Genomic DNA, 23,280 nt, shown 5'->3' on the forward strand with positions numbered 1-23,280 from the left:
ATATCACAAACCAAATAAAAATACTACTTACAATTCTTTAGATTACTTTATTAAAACAAGTTTGTGTATAAAACATGGTTTACAAAAAAAAGATCATATTTTACATCTATCTGAATGACTACAAACCAATTAACAAATAAACAACTGATAAAAACCATGAATGGAAACCCATGACGTCTTTAAACACAGTCAAACACACGCCACATCACACAACGTAGGTTAACGTACAGTCGAATCAAACAGGACTTGAGCGCTTACAAGATAAAAGGTTCACTGTATTAAGGAAATTAAATCGTATGACTGAAACCTGCAGTATGAGGAAATGTAATATGTTACCAATAATATGAGCTTACATAAAAGATAAACCATCCTAAACCTGAAATCCGTCATTTTCTACCTGGATTCATCTATCGATATCACAATCTGGTGCTGATGTTTCATAAAATGAAAACTGAAATATGAGAAATGCAGGCTTATGAGAAAGACACTTTGAATCCTGCATGGAAAACAAGTGCAGAACACTTTAACCAAAAGATTTAATAGCATATAACAAAAATTATGTGCGCTGTTGAGAGTGGGACATGAAAAGCATGTTTTCAGCCGTATTGGTGGTGGATTTGGCACGGTTTTAACCCTCCCACGGTGGGCTCCGTCGGCCGTCTACTTCTGTCTCCACATGGTACAGCATATCGGCCAGCGTGTGTTCAATCACAGCACCCCAACCCATGTCACTCATCTGATAATACACAACAAAAAAAATTAATTATCAAAGGTGGAATAATGTAAAACAGCTTAAAACACGGCAACTGTACGAAAAGCAGAAACTAATATTGGGTCATATACACTACCAGTCAAAAGTTTTTGAACAGTAAGATTTTAAATGTTTTTTATATAAAGTCTTTTCTGCTCACCTGCATTTATTTGATTCAGTTCAGCAAAAACTACAATTTTGAAATATTTTCCTATTTAAAATAACAGCTTTCTATTTGAATATATTTTAAAATGTAATTTATTCCTGTGATTTCAAAGCTGAATTTTTAGCATCATTACTCCAGTCACATGATCCTTCAAAATCATTCTAATATTGTGATTTGCTGCTCAAAAACATTTATTATTATTATTATTATGCTGTAAACAGCCGAGTAGATTTTTTTCAGGTTTCTTAGATGAATAAAAAGTTCAGAAGAACAGCATTTATCTGAAATAGAAATATTTTGCAACATTTTAAATGTCTTTATTATCAACTAAAAGCATGCTTGCTAAATGAAAGTATTAATTTCTATAATTTCTTTATATTTTACTATATATTCACACAGAAAACAGTTATATAGTAAAAATATTTCAAAATATTACTGTTTTTTGCTGTACTTTGGATCAAATAAATGCACACTTGGTGAGCAGAAAACATTAAAAATCTTACTGTTCAAAACTTTTTGACTGGTAGTGTAGATAAAATATGATATTTTAAAATGAAACAAAATATTTATGTATTTGCACTAAAATGGCTTATAAATGGTGATGATTTTCAAATTCAACAGTCATTGTTGCCAAATAAATTCAACATCTAAAGCAGAAACGAATAGAGAGTATATATTTAGTTGAAAATATTAATGCATATTTTTCTACACTGCTTTTCAATAAATAAACAAGAATAAAAAATAAAAAAAAAAAAAAACACAAAAATTTAATCATTTAAATCCACATATATACAAGGTTATTGAAGCCTTAAAAAAAGTTAACTGTAATAAAACTACTTAAAAAAGCTTTTTTTTTTTATTTCAGCGAATTGCCAAAGCAACATTTCCTATTTTCATTTAGTTTTTCATAACCAGCTTTATTAAAATAACAAAAACTGAAATCTATATAGATTTTAAAAAAACTACTAAAAAATTTAAATAATAATAAAAAAAACACATAGAATTAAAAAAAAAAACAATACCTAATAAAAATGACATGAAATGTATTCTAAATTACATTATTTTATTTCAGAAAAAAATATTTTTGTTTAAAAAAAAAAACCTAAATGAAAATAAATAACTATAGAGACATAAAAAAATATTTTATTTGCTAATTAATAAAACAAAATACTGAAACCTAAAATAAATACTAAAAACACAAAAGTAAAAACTAATTCAAGATATTAAAAAAAAATAATAATAATACTCAATGATAGTAAAACGACACTGCATACATCACGACAAACCATAATCCACAGCAAATTATTAGGCCCTTCCCAGACTGTTCCAATGAAGTCTTAAACACACAGTTCCCTAGAATCTCATTGTATGCATTAATATGACATCACGCACAGTATTAATGTCTTCCACTGTAATTAAAGGGCCAAGCCAAAGCTGTTAATAATAAGGTGGAGTACAGGTGATTTTTATCTCCGTCTCATTATAAAATAAAAAAACTATTCACATTTTTAAGACAAAATTTTATACTTACTGGCTGATACTTGATGTCTTTTGGTGGGTATTTAAAATGTGGTCCAAAATTAACAGACACCTACAGAGAGGAAACAGCAGTGACAATTTTAGTTCATATGTTACAATCCTTTAATTACATCATCTCAAATCTTTCCTACTGCACCATCTAGTGTATGGACAGAGTAGTTGATCAAAAGTGACAGGAAATATATTTATAAATGTAACAAAGGATTCCATATCAAATAAATGCTGTCCTTTTGAACTTTCCATACAAAGAATCCTGAAAAAAACAAATTCCCAGAAAAATATGAAGCAGCACAGCTGGTTTCAACATTGATAATAATCAGAAATGTTTCTTAAGCAGCAAATCGGCATATTAGAATGATTTCTGAAGTATCATGTGACACTGAAGACTGAATTCATCCTTTCATCAGTTGCATCTGATTAAAGATTTTTGGTTTGTCTAGCTTTACTCCCACAAAAGAGAAAATTCAACTTTAAGAGAGTTTTGACGTACCGTGCAGCTCTTGTAAAGTGATATGGCAGGGTAGTACATGCCCTCGAACAAATCCTCATAGGCCACACCTTGATTCACTCCATTCTTGTAAAATATCATCTGATAAAAATAATCACGCGTCGGTGATGAAATAACCAAATAACCAAATACCACATAAACACATGAATAAAATGCATCACTCACTCTGCTGGAACTTGTGGGTTTTAAACTCTTCTCGGCCTTGTCCACATAATCTTTCTCTTCAAAGTACAAGTAGCTTTTGAATTTGATCAGCGCCTTTGAGAAAAAAAATTCAATTATACTTTTAATGATATACTCATGTTTCTACTTCAATATGCTGTCGAAATATAATCATTTACATTTCCAAAGTACAGCAAAAAAAACAGTAAAATTTTTAAAATGTAATTTATTCCTGTGATTTTAAAGCTACATTTTTTTAGCATGATTACTCCAGTCATGTGATCCTTCAGAAATCATTCTAATATGATGATTTGCTGCTTAAAAAAAACCATTTGCTTATTATTTATTATCAATATTTAAAACAGTTGAGTACATTTTTCAGGATTCGTTGATGAATAAAAAGATTCAAAGATCAGCATTTATCTGAAATAAAAAGCTTTTGTAACATTATACACTATACCATTCAAAACCTTGGAGTCAGTCCATTTTTATTTTTTTTGGGAAAGTAATGATAGAAATTAATACTTTTATTTAGCAAGGATGCTTTCAATTGATCAAAAGTGATGATAAAGACATTTATAATATATTCTATTTCAGATAAATACTGTTTTTCTGAACTTTCCGTACATCAAAGAAAACTGAAAAATTCTACTCAGCTGTTTTCAACATAAAAATAATAATAATAAATGTTTTTAGAGCAGCAAATCAGAATATTAGAAGGATTTCTGAAGGATTAATGATGTAATGATGCTAAAAATTCAACTTTGAAATCACAGGAATAAATTACATTTTAAAATGTATTCAAATAGTAAACAGTTATTTTAAATAGTACAAATATTTCAAAATTTTACTGTTTTTGCTGTACTTAAATTCAGGCTTGGTGAGCAGAAGAGACTTCTTTAAAAAAAAATCTTAAAAAAACTTTTGACTGATAGTGTAGATGTGTTTGTTTCTTCATCAGATTTGTAGAAATCTGTCAATCCATCATTTGCTCACCAATGGATGTGAATGGGTGCCGTCAGAATGAGAGTCCAAACAGCTGATGAAAACATCACAATAATCCACAAGTAATCCACACCACTCCAGTCCAAATAATAACATCTTGAGAAGACAAACGCTGTGTGTTTGCAAGAAACAAATCCATCATTAAGATGTTTTTAACTTCTGTAACATCACTTCTGGCTAAAACACAAGTCCATAATCCATAACTACACTTCCTCCACTGAAAAAAGTACATCTCCTGTTCACTGGTTAAATCAATATTATTGATAGAGGACTTGTATTTTAGCCAGAAGCAAAGGTTTGAAGTTAAAAATGGCTTCACAAGAGGTTATTTGATGGACTGGAGTAGTGTGGATTACTTGTGATGTTTTTATCAGCCGTTCGGACTCTCATTCTGACGGCACCCATTCACATCCATTGGTGAGCAAGTGATGTAATGCTACATTTCTCCAAACCTGATGAAGAAACAAACTCATCTACATCTCAGCTGAAGGTCAAATAAATAAGTAAATAAATAAAAGAACAAACTATTTAATTTCTTCATACTTTGTCCTTGTATGTGTCAGGCAGAGCCTTGGCGGTTTCGGTCTCGTCTGGAAGCTCGATGTAGAAGCCCAATATATCGCCCTGGCCGTATCCGTCAGAGTAATGCTTTCCCATCGACTGATGGAAGCGTGTTCCTTTCTTACTGCGCCACGAGTAGCTGAACTTATCGTAACCCAGAGGAGCTTGTAGGTTTCCTGAGAATAAAAAAGACATGACTAATGCTGTAAATAAACAGACGCCTCTGTATCTGTTAGCAGTGCTGCTACAGTACATACCTAAAGGCTGCGACCAGCCTAGTCGAGCCGCGGTGTCTGGTGGCATCTCATCCACTGTGACTTCAAAATACCACGCGCCCTTTCTGACCCCGTGAGACGCACGGACCATCGAGTAGCCTTTCTCACCGGTCACCGTCAAGCGGTCGTCTGAAATCTTTAGCTGTGGAGCTAAAATATGGGTAAATGATAGTAAGCAATTGAGCAGGTTTATTTTGATTTTAATGTTCTGGATGACACATGTACCTCTGTCATGCAGAGCCAGCAGCACTCTCTCGTACAGACACGCACGGTACAGGTCTCCAGGGATGGGCTTCCCGGCCCAGCAGTCCAGCTCCAGTTTTTCCGGGTCGGGAGCGTGGGGATCCGGCTCGGCGAGGATGTAGCGGTAACCGTCTTTGTTGAAGGGGTGCTCAAGAGGGTAACCATGAGGCGGCAGACGCTGTGCTGAGAACAGCGGGTCACTAAAATAAAGAGCAAAACACAATCATATTTATATTACACAATAATTATCTTTTGCTTAAAATGACATATTTTGGGAGATTTTAGTGAAGAAATCTTGCCCAAAACTGGGTGAAAATCCACAGCTGTATCCACAGCATTACGGTGAAATTAACATTAAATGTTTGTAATATTTTAAAAATATTTTTAAATGCTTCAAATTTTATTTCAGAGAAAAAAAAAAAAAAAAATCAGATCACACAATACATGTCAATACATGCTACAAAATTATATTTGGATTTAAGTGAAGAAATCTACTCAAGAATTGTGCGAAAAACCATTATTAGCTTATTTAGCTCAGATCTATTAATAAACACTAGTAGATTAATAGATGAATGTTTTGATTTGATTAATGTATTAATACATTTAAAAATTAACATTAAAGTTTTAAAATATGTTTGAACTTTTTGTTTTTAAATATTTTAGAAAATTTGATTAAATATTTTTACAATTAAAAACAATTAAAAATATACATATTTTAAATTCCACAAATGTAATAAGTTTTTACATTCTAAAAAATCTTAATGTATGTTAGCATGTAAAACAAAGAGTAAAACAAAATCAGTTCGTATAATACAAATTTGAATTTAACAATGTCTTTCATTCTGAATTACTTATTTTGGAGATTTTAGTGAAGAAATCTTAGCCAAAAATGGGAGAATTTTAGTAACAGTTTACTTAGTGCTCTAATGAAGATTAACTAAGAGTGAGCAACACATTTATTACGGTATTTATGTTAACTTTAGCTAGTTAAAAATACAACTGTTCGTTGTTAGTTCCTGTTAGCTCAAGTCTATTAAATAATAAAGAGAAACATAATTCTATCTTACGTTAACTAATGGATTAAGTAATGTTATCATATGAAACCTTTATGTTAAGTGTTACCAGAATTTAAAATGCTTATTTTCATTGAATTATAAATTCTACTAATTCGACAAGTTCTTGCAAAAAAAAAAAAAAAAAAAAAGTAAAAAATGTTTACAAATATTTTAAATGTTTTAAATACTAATAAAAGCTTAGTTTCTCTTTTTTTCCATTTTATGACATGCATTAAAAAAAGTTATATATATATATATATATATATATATATATATATTTAAAACATAAAAAAAAAATAATATATATATATATATATATATATATTTTTTTTTTTTTTTTTTTTTTTTTAATGTTTTAAATACTAAAAAGCTTAGTTTAAATATTTTTTAAATGGTAAAAATGAAAACAATATTTTAAATTGTTGGTTATTTGTTACCTGTTGATGTATGTTCTCATTCTATTTTTAATATGTGCATGAGGAGGATAATTCATTAAACAGATCTTTTTTCTATTTTATGACATACATTCATAAATAATGGACTAAAACAAACAAAAAAATGGCGGAGACTGGATTTCAAGATGGGGGGCGTCGCACTTAATGTTTTTAAGTTTGCAGCTGCCTGTGGAAATTACAATTATGACTTTTTGATTTAACATTACAGCGTCCAAAAAAACTATGAAACAAATAAAACATATGCACAAATGAACTGTTCACAATAAGATCAATAACATGCATTTATAAAATACAGTGGATTTCCATTTCATACTGACTTTAAGATGCACTGCTTGTCGTACCTGCGTGTTCTCTTGGCCGTTCCAGCTGTGGCTCCATCCTGTTGCTGCTGTTGTTTGCGTTTGGCTCCTCTGCCTTTACCTGTAGCAGCTGGAGGAAGCCCACCTGTAATAGAAACAGAGCAGAGTCTCAGACACAGATTCAACCATCATCCAATATGAACTTAATACGAACTTAAAGCCAAAACGCTTGCAGCAGAGCAGCCCGGGGACCGAGTTCAATCTAAAAGGCCACAGCGTTTGACAAACACAACGATTAAGCGGGAAAGCAATATGCTTCAGTCCATTCATATGTGCCAAAAGCCATGACGGTTAGATTTCAGTGTCCAAAAGGGAAGAGAGGGGGCGCAAGCACACAGGAAAGCATAAAATTAGTGCTGCAGATCGAGGAGACGAGCCCAAGCAAGTCAATCAAGAGCGCAAAGATCAATGCAAAGCGAAAGCCACACATAAAACGCTCCATATTCACCTGAAAAAGTCGATCCACCTGGAATACAACGCACAGCTTTAAAGAAACTCCCTCAGCAATGAGACTTAAATACGCAACTTTAATCATTTCTAGAGTTTAGAGGTGAGGTTTACCGTTCAATCCTCCAGCACCCGTGACCGCCGTCATCTGCTTCTGGTTGTCATACGATGGTCCAATATTGCCCAGATCCTAAAACCAAACACAGAACACGGTATAACACAACTTTTAAGATTAATAAATAGGAAAAATTGGCTGTGTTCAAAATAGCAAACTAGACTGTAAAAATGGATTTTGTGAAGTTACAGCTGGGTGGAAGTAAACAAAACTTAGATTATTAGAATTATTTCACAAGAAAATAATATTTCAATCTTTACGTTTTAATATTTCAAATTTCATTTAGTGTGTTTCTTGCCATTTTTTGTAATGATTTGTGAAATTTACTAATAATTTCCTAATTAAAACTGTTTAAAACACCTTTTTTTAAACCAAATTTTGCAGTATACAAACTGATCATGCAGATGTAGAAGATTTCCCACAATGCAATGCTTGCCCTTGATTCAGTAATTGATTGTTCTGTCGAGACTGGATTGAAATACAAAATAACTGTTCACTGCATTAATATGGCAAACTACTGTTAATTGCTGCGTACTGGATACTATTTCATATACTATTATCATGTATTAATATTTTATTCCAATCATAAGCACTAGGATTATTTTTAGAATAGAATACTACTGTATAAGTGTTGTTTCGATATTATTTATAAATTATTATTAATGGACAAATATTTATTATTATTTATACTAGTACTTACTAATATTTTAAATTAGTGTTTTTTTATATTTTCAAATTAAGAAATTCTGTCATGTGTGACATGTTTAAAATGTTTAAAAACATTTATCTATCTATATAACTGTTATCGGTATCAGTTATTTTCTAAACAAATCTGCAGATAAAATAATTTAAAAGCATTTAAAGAAATTCATTTTGATATTAATGTTCATTTTTACACCAGACATGTATCGGTTCAAAATATCGATTATGGATCTACTTGATATGTAATTATCGGTACTGGCCCTAAAAACCACATATCTGCACCCCTAATAAATACTTTCCTAAGTGAACTTAAACCAGCACAATTAAATAAAATATGCAAAGTAACGCATCATACTTTTTTTTTTTAACCTATTTGCCAATAAAATTATTTAAAAGCATTAAAAGAAAGTTTCTGTCAGAGCCCTCGTTGCTCTTAATTTTGACTTTCATTTTTACACCAGACACATATATCGGTTCAAACTGTTGGTTATCGGTCTACTTGATACGCAATTATCGGTATCGGCCCTAAAAACCACACCCCCAATGAATAATTTCCTAAGTGAACTTAAACCAGCATAATTTAATAAAACATGTTTAAGAGAAACTGGACATTAGCATGAAGAGCATTTCGGTGAATCTCCATTTTTATATTAACAACTTGTGTGATTCTGGAGTGTCCTATTCTGCATAGTTTATATGATCTTATGTCTATAAAGTCACACCTGATCGAGCAAACCAAATTTGGGATAGTCCTCTTCAGGGTCTTTACTGCCAGGGTCTGGATGTTCTTTCACCAGGAAAACATCCCGCTCTTTACTCTGAGTCCAAACAACACAAGTCAGCCTTTATAAAACTCTATAAACCACATTACAGACACCAAGTAATAAAGGTGAAGAATCAAGTGATTTTAAATAACTCACCATAGTCTTGACAATATTATTTGGCCATGTGAGTTTGCCGGGCCTCTGACGGGTCGTCATGCACTCCCAGTATTTGTCAATGAAAGGTATGATGTCCTTCACAAGAAAAACATCACTGAAACCACAATATGAAAAACATGGTACTGCATTCACTTAACTACAGCTGAAAGCATACCTTGTCTTTAGAGAACATTGTTTTGGGATGCTCCTCTTGAGTTCTGGACCTCCATGTCAGGTTTGCCAAAGCGGTGAGACACATCTCCTTCAGATCTGTGGGGAAAAAAAAAAACAAAAAAAAAAACAACATTATAAGATTAAGAATCAATGTACTTAACGTAATCCGGATGTGCTTCTTGCTTCATGCTGTGCAGTATATGCTAGAGCTGTACTTTCTAAACAAAACTACAATTGTTTAGTGCAAATATAATTTTGTAGTATTTCTTATGTTTTTATTTAGGAAATTTTATATTTAAGTGTCTACAGCTATAATCCATAATAACAATAATAATAATGATAATAATGGTTTGGTTTACCATCTGAAACTGAAGAAATTAAGATGAATATAAATATTATATATATAATACTTTATTAAGCAATTATAACAATTATAATAATTATTATTATTAAGTTTGGTTTAATATTAGTAATATGAGTATTAACAAAGTAAATTTCAGTTTTAAAATGAAGAAATTAAGACAAATATTAGTAGTGTGACCGTTATATTTTATTAAATAATTATAACATTTAATATTATTAAATACTTATTAATATTATTTCACATTAGTATTATCGATTAATACAAATTTGACGAGACGAGACACGAGACTGGGTTCACGAGAACAAGACAAGACGAGATTTTTAAACTTTTTTTAAGAAATCCTCATGATGAAATGTATAGGGAAAATAGTCTTTTATTCAACTGAAAAAGACAAAATGCAAAAAAAAATGTAGGTGCATTTTAAACTTTATGAAATTAAACTTCCATTTTAATGAATTATATGCAGTAATAAACAACATTTAAACAAGAGCTTCACTATTCTGGATTAATTGAGAATCCCAGTTGTTTTTTAATCAATTCGAGACCATGATTCTCTCATGATTCTGGAGAAAAAAGATTAGAAAACTAAACAAAATAACGTAATTTACTAGTGGTTCTGACAAACTGTTCATCACAAGTCTTTTAAATACATATATTCACTTAAGAAAAAAAAATTCAATGAAAGGGTCAGTGTCTTACTTCATTAAGATATGTTTCACTATTGAAATCTCTTGAATGAATGATTCAATGACATACTTTTTTAAAACGAGAGCTGTCGCCACCTCCTGGCAGAAGAGGATAAGCGTTACTATTCATACACGTTAAGATACTTTAATTTTGATCGCTACTGTAGCCAATAAGTGTTTATACACAACCTATAAACTTTTATCCCAGTACTTCTGTTATTTAAATGTCTGTTACACAGAAATAATGATTATAATGTGGTTGAAAAGACTGTTTGTGTTGCTCTTTCTGCGTTCACATTTACCCCGACCCTCTGATTCATTAACATGGGCAGCGACAAAACGTGCTTCTCACGCTCCACTGACACTCGCGATGTGAAACAGTCCTAATAGACATCGTTGTCATTCAGGAATAAGATAGCGTGGGTGTTTGAATGGATATCTCGATATTTTAAGGATGAATCGTGCAGCTCTAATGTAAACACTGCAAAATGTTTTGCCAGGATATCGTAACGAGAGCTCGTGAGATCCGACTGGATCTCGTGCCACGAGATCTCGTCACATCCCTACTACGTAATGATACAAACACCAGCATGCAAAAGTGTTCACTAGTTCAAAGTGATCCACTCACTTGCTTGTTTCCTCAAAAAGTATGTGTTTCCGCTGTGGTGACACACATTGCAATGAAACACATAATTGGTCATGAATGGCAGGCAGGTTCTGCAGGAAAGAACAAACAGACAGTGTAAATACATGTATGTGAGACACTGTTCATCTGCATCATAAGACAAACGTACGCAGTGTCAATGCTGAACGTGTCCGCCGTAAACCACTTCATGCACAGTGCACACTGCAGCTCCACTTCCCCCAGCTGACGGCCGTTCTCATCGTCTCCGGACCCCGTCTGTGCATCCGCTGCCTCCGAACTGTCACCGGCCGTGTCCTGAGGACACAAACAGACAGTTTTGTCAGTGTTACATTAAACTGAATGTTAACACAAAATAGCACATTCTCAAGCCATGTCACTTTTGTAATGTGGCATATTTCCAAGTGATGCAGGACATTTAATAAGATACAAAATATTAGGACTTTCAATCCACAAAATGATATACTTATGTACAGGAAATTGATTTCGATGAAGAATTAAGCTGAAACAATATCGTTATTGTTAAAGTGATAAAATAAAATATTAGACAAAACAAGAAATGTTCCAAAAATTAGAAATTGCTTTGACAGCTAATTGAAGTAAATGTTTAAGTACTAAACTTACTCAAAATAACACCAAAACAAAACTGAATTAAAGCTATAGAAAAATATATATATAAAAAAAAGAAAGATAAATAAATAAAAAAATGACACATGACAAAAATATAAATGAAAAAAAGAATCATTTAAAATATATTAAATTCTATTTAAATATATAATAAATTATTACAGTGACAACACATTAAACAACTGCAGTATTGTGTGATAATTATACACTACCAGCCAAAAGTTTTGGATTTTTAATGTTTTTTTTTTTTTTTTCTGCTTTGTTTTGTTTAATGATCCTTCGGAAATCATTCCAATATGCTGATTTGCTGTTCAAGAAACATTTTTATTATTACTAATATCAATATTTAAAAGAGTTGAGCAATTTTTTTCAGGATTATTTGATAAACAGAAAGATCCAAACATCAGAATTTATCTGAAATAAAAAGCTTTTGCAACATTACACTCTATACTATTCAAAAGCTTGGGTTCAGTATAATTTTTTGGAAAATAAATGACAAAAGTTAACACTTTTATTCAGCAAGAATGCTTTAAATTGATCAAAAGTGATGATAAAGACATTTATAATGTTACAAAACATTCCATTTCAGATAAATGCTGCTCTTCTAAACTTTCTATTCATCAAAGAAACTGGAAAAAAATTCTACTTAGTTGTTTTCAACATAATAATAATAGTAATAAATGTTTTTAAGCAGCAAATCAGAATATTAGAATGACTTCTAAAGGATCACATTAATGATGCTAAAATTTCAGCTTTGAAATTACAGGTATAACTTACATTTTAAAATTATATTCAAATAGAAAAACAGTTATTTTAAATAGTAAAAATATTTCAGAATGTTACTGTTTTGGTTGTACTTTGGATCAAATAAATTTAGGCTTGGTGAGCAGAAGAGACGTCTTTAAAAACAAAAAAAAATCTTACTGTTCAAAAACATTTGACTTCTACTGTATAATCGTTATATTACATATAAATGAAAGAAATCCTTCTGTATTATGTCAAATTCTAAATTATATATAAAAAGAGCAGAAATGTTTGTTAATCAGTAAATCAGATGGTTTTTATGATGCATAAAACATCATACCATAGTCTCTTTTCCACTAGACGACTCAGTCTCCATGTTTGTGGTCAGATCTCCAAATGATGCATCTCTGCAAAAACACACAAATGTGTAGTTAGTTAATAAATAAATAAATACATAAATAAACCACACACACACACACACACACACACACACACACACACGTTTGTTTTTGTGAATTGTGGGGACTTTCCATAGACTTCTATAGTTTTTATACTGACCAAACGATGTTGTCTATCCCCTAACCCAACCCTAACCCTAAACCTACCCCTTACAGAAAACATGTTTGCATCGTTACACTTTCGGATAAACATCATTTACTACTTTTAATCATTTTTTAACATTGTGGGGACCACAGGCCGGTCCCCACAATGTCAAAAATTTCAGGTTTTACTATCCTACTATTTACTAGCAAGAACAAGTCCACACACACACACACACACACACACACACACACACACACACACACACACACACGCACACGCACACGCACATGCACATGCACACACAAACGCACACACAAACACAAACACAAACACAAACACACACAAACACACACAAACACATATTATTATTATTATTATTATTATTATGATGAAGTCAAGCACAAAACCATAACCATGTTCATACTCAGAGTAAGGATTTTTTGTCTTGGCAAGGTAAATAAGGTAACCATGTTAAAACACATTAAACAATCTCAGTGTGTTTAGCATATAAACATCAGATAAACAGGATTCCACATCACAGGGGACAAAAAAAATCAGGCATCACATAAACATGAAGTAAACAGACAGAGATCGAGCAAACAGCAGCACTTCATTCTAACACTTGACATGATTGTGGCGGTGTGTTTATGCGCTAAACCGCGCTGTTAATATCACAACTGTGCAGTGCAGATCTGATCACGTCTCTCATTACTTAATATCAGTATTTTCAACGATTAAAGCATGTTTTAATTGATTCTCACCCTTCTGCTGTGTCCCTCTCAGGCACAGATCCCGCCTCTGCCGCCATCTTTGAAATAACGACACAGATTGAAATCTCGCGATAACACGGCGGCTTCATCGCGGCCATACTGTCATTGATTCACAGAGTAGTCTGACGTACACTGACACCTGCCGGACAACTGTATATACTGTATGTTTTTTATGCAGTTAATAAATTTATTTATTTTTTACGTTTAGTTAATTGTTTTTATTATTTTCTTAAACAAGTGTAAATTAAAAACATAAGCCTAAATTTTTTATTGTATATTTTTCAATGTTTTTATCTGTTAGAAATGCTGTTTTTTTTGAGTTATTTATCACTAATAATTTCAATATTAATTTGTCTTACATAAAACCATCACTGCAGCAGCCAATTCAGATCTATTTGTTTGTTGTATGTATTTATTTATTTACGTTTGTTTTTGGTTTTTTTTATAATTTTATTACGCAAAGTTTTGTAGTGTAAATTAAAACACAGGCCTACATTTTTTATTTTATTTTTTTCAGTGTTTTATCTGTTAGAAATGCTGTTTTTTTATCATGAGTTATTTATCACTAATAATTTCAATATTTATTTGTCTTACACAAAACCATCACTGCAGGAACATTCAGCCATTTCAGATTTATTTATTTGTTTGTTTACTGTAGACAACCCTATTTGTTTTAAAAGAAACATACATAATAATTTTAACAATTTTTTAGTTCACTAATAATAATTGACACAAGAACGCCACTTTGAGAGATATTTATGTATTTATTTATTTACATTTGGTTTCCTTTTTTATTATTTTATTATGCAAAGTGTTGTAGTGTAAATTAAAGCATAGGCCTACATTTTTTATTTCATTTTTTTCAATGTTTTTATCTGTTTAAAAAATGCATTTTTTTCTATCATGAGTTATTTATCACTAATAATTTCAATATTAATTTGTCTTACATAAAACCATCACTGCAGCAGCCAATTCAGATCTATTTGTTTGTTGTATGTATTTATTTATTTACGTTTGGGTTTTTTTAAAATAATTTTATTACGCAAAGTTTTGTAGTAAAACATAGGCCTACATTTTTTATTGTATATTTTTCAATGTTTTTATCTGTTAGAAATGCTGTTTTTTTTTATCAAGAGTTATCACTAATAATTTCAATATTTATTTGTCTTACACAAAACCATCACTGCAGCAGCCTTCAGCCATTTCAGATTTATTTATTTGTTTGTTTACTGTAGTAAATCCTATATTTAAAACATACATAATAATTTTAATAATTTTTTAGTTCACTAATAATAATTGACACAAGACTGTCACTTTGAGAGATATTTATTTATTTATTCTATTTCATTTCATTTATTTATTCATTTTATTACTATAATTAACAACTGTAGGCAACCTAATTTTGTTTTAAAACAAGTATTATACACCTTGAATAATATAGTTTAGATATGGTTTTTCTATATTAACCAGGCTGTTTTTCTTTCTTTTTTAGCACAGTTTTTTTCTAATCATGTTTTTTCACTAATACAAGAACATCACTGCAGCAGTCTTAAAAAATTAGATTATGCAATTTGTCCTATAAGGCTATTAATTAATTAACTAATTAATTTTTATTTATATTTATTTATATTATTCTAATTCTGTTTAAAAGTGTTTATTAGCTGAACTGTCTTGACGTTTATTTCCTGTAAGGACAGATGCTTGAACGACATGCAAACAAACTCTTCCCACAAATCACAGTGTCTCTTTCTCTCAGACATCAACTCCATCGTAAACCTGTAAAACATGCTTTAAACATCCATTACCACTAAAACGTCCCTTTGTTTGTGTGAAAGTGCAGGACAATGATGTGTTGGACTGTTGTTAGGTCTGCTGATGGAACGGAAAGAGGATCGTTCAAATACATGTCGTGTTTTGTGTTGGTCTCGCTGATGTATTGTTGGCCATCTGTGACGTACAGACACGACGACCCCTGACATGCTTACTCTCAATAAACACTTCAAAATATTACAAAGTACAAGCATAAAGTGTGGCATCAAAGGACAAAATTTTACATATATAAATCAGATGATCAAATGTTTATGATTATTTTCAGATTTAATAAATATTCCCTAATATTATGCCAAGTCTTTAATACAAGAATCCCTAGAACAGGTTAATTTAACGGGGGGTTTTTTTCTGGAGAAATTTTCTCTTCTTTATTTACATTTTTTTATTTATTACTTTACAAAAATGTACTTTACTTTTAATTTTTAAATAAACAGCAAATATATCTAAATATTATTAAAACGCCTAGAACAGGTTCATTTAATTGTTTATTTTCTGGAGATCAAATTTTATTTTAAAAAATAACATGTTTAATTATTTACAAAAATGTTTTTCCGTCTTATTTTTAAATAAATGGCAAATATATATATAAATATATAACATATTTTATTAAAATGCCCAGAATAGGTTAATTTAATTGGTCATTTTCTGGAGATTAAATTTTATAAAATAAATATATATTTTTTTTTTTTTATTTTATTAAATTGTTAATTTATTAAACGTTAATTTAATTGTTCATTTTCTGGAGATCAAATTTGATTTAAATTTTTTTTTATTTACAAAAATGAATTTTGATTCTTATTTTTTAAATATATATAAATATATAATAACATTACTTTATTAAAATCCCTAAAATCTGTTATTTTCTGGAGATCTAATTTTATACATTAAAAAATGTTTTTATTTTTTTATTTACAAAAAATGTACTTTACTTCTTGTTTTTAAATAAATGGCAAATATATATATATATATAATAGCATATTTTAGTAAAATCCAAAGAACAGGTTAATTTATTTGTTCATTTTCTGGAGATCAAATTATATAAAAAATTAAATTTTTATTTTTTATTTACAAAAATGTATTTTACTTCTTGTTTTTAAATAAATGGCAAAAATATATAAATATATAATAACTTATTTTATTAAAATCCTTAAAACAGGTTCATTTAATTGTTGATTTTCTGACGATCTTTTTTCAAATTTATATATATACATACATACACACACACACACATTTTATTACTTTTAATTTTTGATTATTTATTTTTAATTTTGATATTTTAGTATATATTATATATTGTTAAATATACATTAAATATTTATAATTTTTTATGTTATTTATTTTTTATTGACTATTTAAACATGCAATTCCAGAGACATCAGTATACTATAATAAACTGTTGATTAATTAGCAGATTTTCATTCAACAGCAAATCATGATTGAGATTATATATCCAATTAAACAAAATCTTGAATCAATATGGGAATAAAGAAGTTTAAAGCCACATATTTGAGCATTTCAAGATAATTTTGGGTCTTTTTGAAATAATAGACCTATTAAAATCCACTTTGGTGACCCATGCGGTGGTCAATAATTGATATGAGTTCAGCTTCAAAAGAGTGTAATAAAGAAGCAGCGCAGGTTAATAAGGTTAATGTGTTTTGAGCAGCAGCGCTGGAGCTCTTCTGCTGTGTGATTGAGCTGAAGGCCCCTCGCTGATACTCCTCCTCATCCTCACCGGCGGGACAAAGACGCAGGTCAGGCAGGGTCACAGACACGGGTGACATCTGCTAATTGTCCCGGTGGGCCGGCGAAGCCTCGAGCTGTGAATACCAGCAGTATAGTTGGTGTTGGCGGCTGGCAGCTGCCGTCGAGGGCCACCTCTGGAGCCTTCAGCCATTATTTACAGCATCATAATGCCTTTGTCTGGAGGCTCCTACTGAGCACACGCTCATCTCGCCGGAGACCAGCACACTTTCTTCTGCATTACATGCCGCAATATTACACTGCCTCCACAAACTTTTTTATTTGCATGTATAAGAGTTAATATGGCAATTAAAACAAACACTTTATATGAAGTGTAAAGCATTGCTGAAGCGATTTTAAATGAAAAATGAAAAAATCCATGCATTTTGCATTCCGTTATATTGTATTTTTCTTTATTTTATTTTTTCTTTTTTATTTTCTTTGAATAAAAATGTCTTTTAATAAATTATAAAATATTACACGCCAGTTAAAATAAGTACACATGAATACACCATAAAAGAGGGAAAAAAACCTACATACAAAGTCTAAAGCATTTCTAAAGTGTTCAATAAATTAGAAAATACATGTATTTTGCATTCAATTATTGAAATGTTTAACTGTTGCTTGGTTTTGTACGAAGCAGCCAGATGCACATTTTCTTTTCAAAGTAAAAAAAGAATCTGTTTATTTTTTTTATCTGTTTTATCTTTAGATGTAATAAAAAATATTTTACTTTATTTTTTATTATTTATTTATTTAATATTTTTTAAATAAATTATTTATATTATTATTTAAATGAACAAATACACATGCATATACAAAAAATTATAAAAAATAATTTTCCTATATATAAAGCATTTTTAAAGTGTTTTATAAATTAGAAAATACATGTATTTTGCATTAAATTATTGATATGTTGAACTGTTTTGTACTGAGCAGCGCATTTTATTTTCAAAGAAAAAAATATAATAGTTGAAAAAAAAATTTAAATTATTTTATTTATTGTTTTATTATGATTTTGACTGAAAAAAAACATTAATTCAATTATAAAAACCTGTCATCTAAATGATCATGTACGACATCTTTTATGCAGAAATCACAGGTTGACTTTTTGGGACATGTCAAATTTTATTAAAAAAAAAATTTTTTTATTATTTTTATGAACACGATTTATGCTTTGTCGTTTTGTTTTTTCTTAAAAGGTGAGACATTGCAGGTGAATAGGGTAAAAAAATTAACTGATAGTTATCACCCTACTTACCCATTTCATTGATTACACTGATAATTGCAAACATTTTTTGTATTATATAGGTTAAAATGTATAATAATAAGTTTAAATATGCAAATGAGGCATTATTTAATTAAATATGTGCTAATTTGCATACATTTCCAGTACAAAAATCTAAACACTGGATGAAGTCAGTATCAAAATTCTTTTTTATTTTTATTTTTTATTTTATTTTATTTATTTATGACATATTAGAGTCAAATGTTTTATAGAGGGAATTGTGGGTATCTTATTTTTATATAAACAAATCCCTCTGTAAAAACCTTCAGGATAAAGAAAATGTAAATATACAAATATTAAAAATACATAAAAATGTAAAATTCGGTGTAAGTTGAAATTTATGGCGTTTTTTTTTTTTTTTAAACATTCTTCTACATGCTATTCCAGAATTAACAAGCTATTCCAGAGACCTTGGTAGTTTTCTTCTGGAAGACTTTAGTCGATTAATTAGCATCACAACAGCTTCTCACGCGCTCGACCACCGTAAAATCACACAATTGCAAATAACGACAAGCTCTGATACAAAAAACTACACGGCTCTTCAGAAAAGGGCACATTTTAACCAGATGCAGGGCAATAAATGGCAAAGGAAGCGTGTCACCCACTGAGACACATTCACATGTAAACGCGTGTAAAGGAGGAGTTTGAGGGTTTGGTTTAAACTCACTGAGATCCTTTAACATGTTAATTTTACACGCGTCTGTCTGAGGTGTATATAAGAGCTCTGAGGTGATGGAGATAGTCAGATATCACCGGACTCAGACTTACTTACAGCTCTTCAAATTGACTGTCAAGATGCGTGAAGAAACTGGAAACTCACCAGTGCAGGGAAAAACCTCCTTTTCCATCGCAGACATTCTGGATCCCTCAAAATTCACCGGGAAACATCCGGAGGTGCAGAGAGACATCAAAACGCGGGAAATCTCAAGTGAGTCAAGGCCGTTCAAGTGTTTTATTAACGGACAAAAGAAGTACGTTTTCAAAAATTTAAGTTGAAATCTATTCAAAAATCACGAAAATATACATTTTGTAACTTGCGAATGAAAAATACCACAGGTCCTGAAGAGGGCGCGGTCTGATCACTTTTCCCGCGCGTCTTGACAGTCCAAACAAAACTTTTACTAACTTACATAAACTTTCAAACTGTGTTTTTAATTAAAAAAATCTAAAATTCGAATATTAGTCATAATGTGGTAAATTAACACTCGCGGATGGACGAAAGTCGCGTTCGCCTGAGGCGGTAACCATAACAACCGTTTAACGGTCAGCGCTGTTCAACGGTTATCGAACGCTAAAACTAAAAATGACAAATTAAATTTAAAAATGTAAATTTAAATTAAAAATTAATTTTATTTAATTTAAAAATCAGCTTCTTGTAATGAATTTACATGTCAAATGTTTTTGAACAGTAAGCTCTGATCACCAAGCATGCATTTATTTGAACCAAAGTACAGCAAAAACGGTAATATCGTGAAATATTTTTACTAAATAATATAACTAATAATAATAAAATAATATAATATAATATAACTTATAATAATAAATAATAATAACATAATTAAAATAACTGCTTTCTATTTGAATATATTTTAAAATGTAATTTATTCCTTGATTTCAAAGAAAAGAAAGATCTGCATTCATCTGAAATAAAAAGCTTTTCTAACATTATACACTGTACTATTCAAAAGCTTGGACTCAGTATAATTTTTTTTGGAAAGAAATTATAGAAATGAATACTTTTATTTAGCAAGGATGCTTTAAATTGATCAAAGGTGATGATAAAGACATTTATAATGTTACAAAAGATTTCTATTGCAGATAAATGCTGTTCTTCTGAACTTTCTATTCATCAAAGAAACCTGAAAAAATTCTACTCAGCTTTTTTCAACATAATAATAATATTAAGAAATGTTTTGTGACCAGCAAATAATTCAATTCAATTCAATTCAAATTTATTTGTATAGCGCTTTTCACGATACATATTGTTGCAAAGCAACTTTACACCAAATTGACATTTTTACAATATATATTTTTTTACAATAATATTAGAATGATTTCTGAAGGATCAAATGTATATATTGTAAAAATTGACATTTTTACAATATATACATTTTTACAATAATATTAGAATGATTTCTGAAGGATCATGTGAGTGGAGTAATGATGCTAAAAATTCAGCATTGAAATCACAGGAATAAATTACATTTTACAATATATTTAAATAGAAAGCAGTTATTTTACATAGTAAAAATATTTCAAAATTTTACTGCTTTTGCCATACTTTGGATCAAATACATGCAGGCTTGGTGAGCAGAAGAGACTTCTTTAAAAAAATATTAAAAGTCTTACATTTAAAAACTTTTGACTGGTAGTGTAAATCACAAATACTTTGTTTTGTTTAGAAACTAGTGATTTCAGTGTAAAAATTGTCTTGACACCAATATTTTTCAGTGTAGAGTATCATTCTTTTCTTCTTACATCTCAGGTCAACTTGCAAATAAAGACAATGCCAAGACAACTTCATCCGAAGACCCAGCAGATTCAGACATCCCCAGTGCTTCCGGCACGAAAGGGAAAGCGAAGCGAATCCGTACCGCGTTCACACTGGATCAGCTGCGCATCCTGGAGCGAAGCTTCCAGAACAGCCACTATCTGTCGGTGTTTGAGCGCCACTGCATCGCCACAGCCCTCCGTCTGTCTGAAACACAGGTCAAGATCTGGTTTCAGAACCGACGCACCAAATGGAAAAAGGAACAAGAAGGTCATGGAGGAGAGGAGCAGAGCCACTGCGCAATTCCGACATTTGTGCAAAATCAGTTTACGTGTGCGCTGCCTGGACATCACGCAAACCCTGTGCATTATTACCCACAACAAACAGCGTACCTGAACACACCTTACCATCACCACACCCTCATGATGTTCTGATGTACTTTTACAGCATGATAAACCATTTTTAACAAAAGAAACAAGACTATTTAAAATTTCTATATTATAATTCTTGATTTTAAAAAAAGTTCTTAAAGAGTTTCCACTGAAGAAAGTTTATTTTTAAGAATGAATGAACACCAGCAATGTATTTAATGTAATATTTAACTTTTTTTTTTATAATAATGTCATATTTGTTGGTCCTAATATTTATATTGTCTTTAACAATTGTATTTTATACCACATTTTAAATGTAAGAGACACAATAAAGTTTATATTTTTGCACTTTTGACTGCTACTATCTTGTGTTGCAATTTCAAAGAGCTACATACACTTTTGAACAGTAAGATTTTAATATTGTTTAAATAAGTCACCAGGCCTGCCTTTATTTAATCCAAAGTACAGCAAAAACAGTAAAATTTTGAAATATTTTTACTATTTAAAATAACTGTTTCTATTTGAATAGATTTTAAAATGTAATTTATTCCTGTGATCAAAACTACATTTTCAGCATCATTACTCCAGTCTTACGTGTCACATGAAAAAGCCTTTGTAACATTAAACACTTTTTTTATTTAGCAAGGATGCTTTAAATTGATCAGAAGTGATGATAATGTTACAAAATATTTATATTTCAGATAAATGCTGTTCTTCTGAACTTTCTTTTCTTTAAAGAAACCTGAAAAAATCTACTCAGTTGTTTTCAACACAATAATAAATGTTTTTAAGCAGCAAATCAGAATATTAGAATGTTTCTGAAGGATCATGTGAGTAATTATAAAAAATTCGGCTTTGAAATCACAGGAATATTTTTTTTTTTGCTGTACTTTGGAACAAATAAATGCAGGCTTGGTGAGCACAAGAGACTTCTTTAACAACATTAAAAATCTTACTGTTCAAAAACTTTTGACTGGTAGTTTATATAAATATTTTCTTTTATAAATGAAATGCTTATGAAACATAGGCTTAATTGGGTTATTTCCACTGACCAGCTAAGAAAAACGCATTTTCACTGTGAACCGCATAATTCACTGATATTGATATTTTAGGGTCAGGCTTGGTGAAGTAAGTTAAATTTCAAATGTTAATATTGTGATGCAAATGAATGAATTAAAAGCAGCAGCAGCAGCAGCCTGATTTTCAGATGGAGAGCAGACAGAGGCGACAGACAGGAAATGAAATGATAAGAGCAGAAGTGACTCACGGCTACAGTCTCCTGGCTCATGATGGAAGAAGATGATGAACATGAGCGAATGTTTGAAATGACTCCAAATGAGTCAAACTGAAACACATCTGTCTGTAATTCTGCACATGGATTGGATTAACGTCAGATGTCCGCTAGCACATCAATAAATAGCTGTTTTTCATTGTTTTGAGAGAACCGTATAGACAATTCCTTTATTTTCCACATTCTTCATGCAAGTCCAAGCAGGAATAGAGTCATAAATGTGTTGGTTTCAATAAAAAATATATTAGCTCCACAAGGCAAACATGCTTGACAACAACCAAGGATTAAGAGAAGAAATATGAGGAAAGAACAACTGATAGCATGTTTTTCCAAAAGTAGGCCAGATCTGTGCTTTTTCTGCAAACAAGTCTCTCTTCAAAGACATTAAACGCCTAATATGGTTGGACTCAGTCTCGTTTACTCAGTGAAAAAAGGCTTATAATAAAAACATT

At 30.6% G+C, this 23,280-nt stretch overlaps 2 protein-coding genes across 4 annotated transcripts; one reads left to right on the forward strand and one right to left on the reverse strand.

The window, feature by feature from the left end:
• Positions 1-27: 27 nt before the first annotated feature.
• ash2l (ash2 like, histone lysine methyltransferase complex subunit) lies at positions 28-13,912 on the reverse strand. Of its 3 annotated transcripts, none has more exons than XM_051121884.1 (17): positions 13,806-13,912; positions 12,842-12,908; positions 11,282-11,427; positions 11,116-11,204; positions 9,439-9,533; positions 9,264-9,359; positions 9,066-9,161; positions 7,641-7,716; positions 7,528-7,545; positions 7,062-7,164; positions 5,193-5,410; positions 4,950-5,117; positions 4,675-4,868; positions 3,130-3,222; positions 2,947-3,045; positions 2,449-2,508; positions 28-736 (listed from the first exon to the last, which is right to left on the reverse strand). In XM_051121884.1, exons 1-17 carry the CDS (start codon positions 13,910-13,912, stop codon positions 629-631), a joined length of 1,833 nt encoding a protein of 610 aa, XP_050977841.1. In that variant the 3' UTR covers positions 28-628. The 3 variants fall into 3 exon arrangements, with proteins under 3 accessions (XP_050977841.1, XP_050977840.1, XP_050977842.1); XM_051121883.1 differs by having other exon boundaries at positions 7,528-7,563; XM_051121885.1 differs by lacking the exon at positions 7,528-7,545.
• A 5,532-nt stretch (positions 13,913-19,444) lies between these two features.
• On the forward strand, positions 19,445-21,600 carry pnx (posterior neuron-specific homeobox). The gene is made up of 2 exons (XM_051121659.1): positions 19,445-19,603; positions 21,161-21,600. The coding sequence occupies exons 1-2, from the start codon at positions 19,471-19,473 to the stop codon at positions 21,598-21,600; spliced, it is 573 nt and encodes a 190-aa protein (XP_050977616.1). The 5' UTR covers positions 19,445-19,470.
• Positions 21,601-23,280: the final 1,680 nt, after the last annotated feature.

This window comes from Labeo rohita, chromosome 10 (assembly GCF_022985175.1).
Source record: "Labeo rohita strain BAU-BD-2019 chromosome 10, IGBB_LRoh.1.0, whole genome shotgun sequence".
Classification (NCBI taxonomy): Eukaryota; Metazoa; Chordata; class Actinopteri; order Cypriniformes; family Cyprinidae; genus Labeo; species Labeo rohita.